This window comes from Saccostrea cucullata, unplaced genomic scaffold (genome assembly GCF_032062105.1).
Source record: "Saccostrea cucullata isolate Sc308-1 unplaced genomic scaffold, CSIRO_AGI_Scuc_v1 ctg48, whole genome shotgun sequence".
In the NCBI taxonomy this organism is placed as follows: domain Eukaryota; kingdom Metazoa; phylum Mollusca; class Bivalvia; order Ostreida; family Ostreidae; genus Saccostrea; species Saccostrea cuccullata.
In genome coordinates, this window is record NW_026930219.1 from 4,799 (window position 1) to 11,542 (window position 6,744).

The window sequence follows — 6,744 nt, forward strand, 5'->3', positions numbered from 1 at the left end:
ACATTTTTCAGATGAAACCTTTAGTTTTCTTTAAGCTCTCTTTGATGTGTCAGAGGTCAAATCAATATATACTATTTATGAGTAACCCTTTCATTCTAGACATCTTTTCAGTCTTTGAGCTTTTGCATTTTTTTTAATACAGCTCCTAATGGCCTTAAAAAAACCCATAGGTCAAAGTCTTATCTTTATATCAAATTTATTATTTCCCTTAATAATTTTAGAATTTCTTTAAGAAGACATATTTACTTTAAGGTAAAAAAACTGAAAGGTCAAAGCTGACCTTTTTTCTTTCTCCATCTGCAAATGTTCCCTGATCCTTAACCCTTTTCTCTGTTTTTGAAGGGGGAGGGGGCAAATTCTCTGAATTGGCTTGTTAAAGTTCGAATTCCCTTAGGTGAGAAATCATGAAGCAAGTAAAAACAAATGAAGAAAAACAAACTGAGGCCTGAGCGGTTGATTTCTTTATTTTACGTTGGGACACAGAAGCAATGTTTTAAAAAATCCTAACAAAATCGTTCATGTAAAAATTAAACACCTAAAATGTGTACAGCTAAAATTACATGTATATCAAAATGTTTGACAGCTTTAAAATACATGTATAAGAATATAAATGTTTCAACCTGCATATAGCACTGAATGTTCTGTAATGTACAACTAACTTGCAATAATGTTCATTTAAAAAAAAAAACAAAATTGCAAGTTCCTTTTTAAAAATTTTAAAAAATTCAAACATTAATTTCACATATCATGACAGAGACATATAGCCTTAAAGAGATACAAATCTATTCATCTGAGATTCAATTATAGATCACTGTAAATTTTTAAAACATACATTTCATGGTGTATAAGTATTTTCTGCAATTTTGTTCTAATACATTTACTACAATTCTACAAAAAAAATCACTTTGACAGAACATGATGCAGAGATAGCTAGAAATTCTGGTAAAGAAAAAGAGACATCAAAAAGTGCAAAAGGTTACAATGTAATCCTCTTTTTTTTGTCAAATTATAAAAACTCCAATACAAGTATGGTTTTAAAAGTTTAATTAAAAGTGGAATTGGTCCATAAAGAAAATGTGAACTTCGAAACTTAAATTTTTGTAAGAGCTCATTTACAAGGTTATTTTTGTCCCTTTTTCTCTCTGCAAAGACTTGTTGCATTACTTTATCTATCTTTCATTAAATTCCAAGGTAAATTTTCAGTACAACTTTTCATCATAAACCACACAAAATAACATTTTTGAAAATAATCAAATGCAGTTTCCCTAGTCTTTTTCACATTGTTCTGCCATAGTAATTTTCTATGAAATTACATTACTTCCATGATTGTAAATCAGCAATAATTCTTCCTCCTTTACAATAAATTCCATTCCAGAAAAAAAAAATGTTTTCAACTACAGCAAGACCACTAACAGTTGTACAACATCTATAACAACATAACAAGTACATCACATTAAAAATATATCTTACTTTATAATTTTGTACATCCAATGTACACATATATTACCAACAATATATCCTCTAAATAAAATGCTGGAATGGGAGGAAAAAAATACTGTGTCTGTCCATTATCTTGGGTATGATGTTATTCACCAGAATCAAAAGTATCACATACTCCATGAAAAAGCTTCGTGATCATTAAAGCAAGGAGTTCTGATTAGAGAGGGGATTCCCTTCAGTTCTGACACTACCCCTCTTTGCACATAGCCCAGGGCTGGGAATCTAGCAGCCTTATATAAGCCCTAATAATTTAACAATTCCAGTAAGTCAGTACGTCCCTCCTCACCCCTCTTCCACCTGCTGTATGGGCTGTCCAGCGTACGCCACCATTTGAATCGGTCCCTCCTCTGTATCCACTGTCAGGGTCTCAGGAAACACCTCCATCTCCCCCTCCTCCCCTGTTTCACTTGAATCTTCAAAAAAAAAAAAGTTTTCAAAAGATTAAATCAAGTGTCATCAATTGACTCTGATGTGGGAAAGATATGTTGAAGAATTAGGAGTTTCTTATATATCTGTATTATTTAAACCTTTTAAAATTGATAGATATCCAAAAGCACATTATGAAAAAATGTCAATTTTTTTTTTTTACCTAAAGCTAATTGGGCATTCTTGTTTTTGTGTGTTTTTCTGTGCTTTGTAAGATGGTCACTTCTCATAAACCTTTTCTGACACTCAGGACATTCAAACCTCTTCTCTCCTAAAAATCACAATCATATTTTGATTTAATACAATATTTGTCACTGTACCATTATCATGCCTTTAAAATCATGGAGAAATGTGTCAAAAACATTTCAAAGATTAACCTGTATGTGTTCTCCTGTGTCTTTGAAGTTCATCAGATCTTGTGAAGCGCTTTCCACAAAATAACCAATTGCACACAAATGGACGTTCACCTGAGTGCCACCTTTAGGGAAAAAAAATTATGCAAACAATGTATTCTTACAAGTACAAACATTAGAGCAAGCATAAAATAGTAGTTAAGTGTGATATTTATTTTTAAACTTAAGGACAAGCACTGGTAATAACATGAAAATGATATAATTACCTGAGATGGGCACGCAGATGAGAAGTTTTTCCATAGACTTTATTACATCCAGGATAATGACATATATGTTGCTTTTTCTTGTTGTCACCAGATCTGTAAATACATACATATATATACAGGGAAGGAACTCCAACAATGTAACACCCAAAATTGTGTGATACACTTGAAAATTTACCAACAGAAGAGAAATATGGTCACTCAAGTTCTTATATGGAAGAATATGTGTAATAGAGACATCATGCAGTAAAATTATTTGGGATGATGTGCAAGGCTGTTAAAAACTAGGCAACTGCAGACTCATAATTGCAATATAATCAGTCCTGGTTTTGACTTGCATGTCAAAATTCAATAACTATAAATATATGATAGCAGTTTGGAATGGAAGGCTAGCAGTTTTAATGTGCATAGAAACCTTAATTACTGCTTTTATTCCCTTAATTGTCTTGTAGACTTGAGTATATTTTACTATTAAAGTGCAGATGACCTACAGGATTAAGTATGCCTAAGTGCATATGACAGCTCAGTATGACAGCATACTTTACACTCCTTTGGCAATTTTAGAGTCAGTATTTGATTATGCAAAAGTTTATTTTAGCATTATACATGGCAATTAATTACACATATACATGTATTTAGAATGTGGTTTGAATGCATTATCATTAAATTTAGATTTTTTTTTCTAATTTGCATAAAATAAACAATGATTGTAATTTTTGTCTGGATGGAAGGATACTGCAGAAATTCAACTAGGACAGAACACAATTTTTTTTTTAGATGGGGACCCAACCATCTCAGAAACTTTGAGTCCTGGAACTCAAATTAGTAAAATCCTAGAGAGAACCTTATACACATTATGTCTCTTCCACCCAAAATCCTAAACTGCTGTTAAGGCCATAAAAAAAAATTGCTAGATTCTCACCCAAATCTTTTTAAAAATCGAGGCAGGCCGGCGGCTTTTATTTTATATTTTATATTTTTTCAATTTTGCAGATTTTTTATTGACCTGGTCAATCGGTGTAATTTCATCTACAATACCCGAATAAAAGTCATAGTAAAGGTTCAATTATCTCTTACTTCACATCATCACCAATCTTTTTCAACCAATGACCCTTGTTTAAAATATATATGCATGTATTACAGCAATAGTCTATATTACCATCTTTTCAGCTGTCAAAATCATGTAGACTTTCGCGGGATTTAAAACGAAAGTAGAATGGTAGATGAATACCGATCCCGATCAGAATTAAGACGAAGAAAAATGGAAATAAAAAAAATCGAGGCGGGGGTATAAAATTGGGGCGGGCGGGGAAGAGAATCTAGGAATATTTTTATTATGGCCTAACTTGGCCTGTCACCTACCTTCCCTCATTGTCTTTACAGTTAGGACAGGTGCATGCCACTCTCCTAAGCCTCCTCCCTGGCTGTGCTATCCCCTGTTCTGTGGGACTAAGAGGTGGGTTGTTGGGGGTTTGAACTACTTGCCATTTAGTAGGGTCATTTGGATCCTGCTGTATGGTGGTTCCAGCCACAGGCTGTCCTGTATTTGCTACAAAAATAAATGGCAAATGAATAATTCTCACATCATAGACTAAAATTTATTATATTCTTAAACAACAGTCTTATTTCATTTGCTTCTATCATTTACTATAAATCACTTTTTGTTCACGAGAACTTAACTTTGCGTAATTATACCAGACAGTGTGTTTGCAAAAATTTTATTCTCATGTAAAATAGTATTACATTAGATTATACTATAGAGCAAATACCACAATTTGTGAAAATTTTGTCTCGCTAAAAAGGGACAATGACTTTCTTGCAAAAATAAAGAATTACTTACCATTGATAATCTGAGCTTGTTGGGGTGCGGGCTGAATGTTTTGTACAGTTGCCGTGTACTGTTGGGACATCTGTGGGCTCAGAGACTGGGCAGGTTGGGTCTGCTGGGTAGTCTGTGCTTGAGGGGCTGCTATAGTAATCGCCCCCTGGGAGTTTACGGCAAGATTTGATTGGATAGGGGTAGGTCCAGCTGCAATCAACTGCCCTTGAGGTGTCAACTGAAATGTCTGTATCCCTTGAAAGTTCTGCACTGCAGGCAGACCTTGAAGGTTTTGTAGAGTCATGTTTGGAACTTGTATGGTTTGAATTGTGTTTGGTGGCCTAATGCCGCCCACATTTAAATTGTTTATGGCAGATAACCAAGGTGTACCAGTGATGACTTGACCAGGCTGTTGGGCACCAGAGAACTGGATATTCTGACCTTGGATAGTTTGAAGGCCAAGTTGCTGAGGGGTAATTACCTGGCCTGGTTGAAGCACTGAGACAGGTTGAGAGGACTGGGCTGATGATGCAGTACTGACAGTTGACGTTGAAACACTAGATGCCATCTGTGGCATAGAATTCATCACAATACTTTGTCCATTAGACACTATCATCCCTTGAGAAAGTGGAATTAACTGTCCAGTGGCAGCATTGTACACCATCGTGGGCATCTGCTGGATGGGAACAGAACCGCTGGCAGGGAGAAGCTGAGGGATTGCACCCTGGTTAGGTTGCTGCGTTGAAGCTGCTGTCGTTGACGGTGGTGAAGATGAAACAGGGTTTGGTTGGATCGTTAAAGTCTGTGGTGTAGATGGTTTACTACTATTATTATTGTCACTGCCTTTTGAGGGAGTTGCTACATTAGAGATTTCAAGCACTTGTGGTTGTATTTGAATTGTCTGAGGCTGTTGCTGCTGTGTTGGCTGAGGTGCAATACTGACTGTGCTTGTACTGGACACAGTCTGTGTTCCATCGGCATTCGTCTGTCCACTGCTATTAGCAGTAGTTGTAATTGCTTGAGAACCTTGAACCATCTGAAATCCTGGTAAAGACTGTAACTGAATAGCCTGCATTGCTGCAGCTTGACCATTAGAGACAGGTATCTGAATAAAATTGGGCACCTGTTGATATTGCGACTGAAGCTGAACAGCCTGGACTGGTCTTGGACCACCCTGGACATTGCCCAAACTTACTAAATTTCCTCCCAAGTTCACAACATTCCCTGCCAAGTTTGCAAATCCCATGTTTGGAATAACACTGTTAGCTGGGAGACCTTGAGCTCTGATCAGTTGACCATTAGGTGCAGCCAGCACAGTTTGTTGTCCTCCAGTAAATATAGCTTGTCCTGTGTTATTTGCTGATGGAGAAGCTGGAATAATGATAGCAGATCCATCCTGGCTGTCAATGCCAATTGTTGGGTAAGAAGGTATAACACTGTACTGTACATTTCCATTTGCAAACAGTTGAGGTTGGGCTGCTTGCTGTATAATCTGACCATTAGGGCCTATGGAAACAGGGATCCCAAACTGCTGTTTACCTATGAATTATATTTTTAATAAATAATAACAAATGAATATTGATAGATCATTTATAAAATTTTCTATAATTTGAAAAAAAAAATTAATAGAATTCGTAAACTTAAGAGAACACTTACCACTAGCGTCTACAATGGCTCCCGATGGTAACTGTATAAAGTTTGGTGTAACTATTTCCGCACCCCCAGCTTGTCCGACCACTCTTACTGCATTACCCCCATTCTGTGTGGCTCCTCCCTCGGGGGCAGTCGCAGGATCACCTATTTTACTGCACGTTGCTGCTAGAAGGGCTAAGGGGGATGGTTGCGCGTCCTAAAACAAGGCGGGGTTAACGTAGATGAGGGGTGTACATAAACATGGCCGACACATGTATACAACACGCGATGGTGCCGATGTATTATAATACACACTTGTAAAAATATCTTACCTGAGAAGAACTTGCAGGCACAACATATTCCTGGTTATTTCGCCTGACTGTTATTGTTGTCGTCATATGGTTTTATTTAATATTCTACTCATACAGAGATAAAGACAAAGAGGCTTGTTTATTCAAAATATGGGCCGTGAATTCATTGTCACAGGAAGGTGCGTCTCCCTCAATGGCTCGTGTCCAAAAATTGATAGCCTCGACGAGATTCATACGCGTACGTTTGTATCCAGGTTTTGATATCAAAATTTTATCAAAATCAAAAGTTAAATCACACTTTTACAATCTATTTGAAAATTCTACGTGACCTAGGATAAGAAAATTCGAAAAATTTAAATAAAAATGATGATCTATATCTTACCGCGAAAGGATTTTTTGTCGAAAATAAACACGCCTTTCACCATCACCGGATCTTGTAA

At 36.3% G+C, this 6,744-nt stretch overlaps 1 protein-coding gene across 1 annotated transcript; it reads right to left on the minus strand.

The window, feature by feature from the left end:
- Positions 1-433: 433 nt before the first annotated feature.
- Positions 434-6,512, minus strand: LOC134283282 (transcription factor Sp3-like). Its single transcript, XM_062765726.1, has 8 exons — positions 6,326-6,512; positions 6,018-6,210; positions 4,383-5,900; positions 3,905-4,091; positions 2,546-2,638; positions 2,304-2,404; positions 2,090-2,197; positions 434-1,913 (listed from the first exon to the last, which is right to left on the minus strand). The coding sequence occupies exons 1-8, from the start codon at positions 6,389-6,391 to the stop codon at positions 1,783-1,785; spliced, it is 2,397 nt and encodes a 798-aa protein (XP_062621710.1). The 5' UTR covers positions 6,392-6,512; the 3' UTR covers positions 434-1,782.
- Between the last annotated feature and the right edge of the window lie 232 nt (positions 6,513-6,744).

What these genes read in the sequence shown, in the direction of transcription:
- LOC134283282 (XM_062765726.1), bottom strand. Translation starts at nt 6,391, where the DNA reads ATGACGACAACAATAACAGTCAGGCGAAATAACCAGGAATATGTTGTG. An exon ending in TGCCTGCAAGTTCTTCTCAG is followed by an intron (nt 6,211 to 6,325) that starts GTAAGATATTTT and finishes GCCTTGTTTTAG; the next exon opens with GACGCGCAACCATCCCCCTT. An exon ending in ACACAGGAGAACACATACAG is followed by an intron (nt 2,198 to 2,303) that starts GTTAATCTTTGA and finishes TGTGATTTTTAG; the next exon opens with GAGAGAAGAGGTTTGAATGT.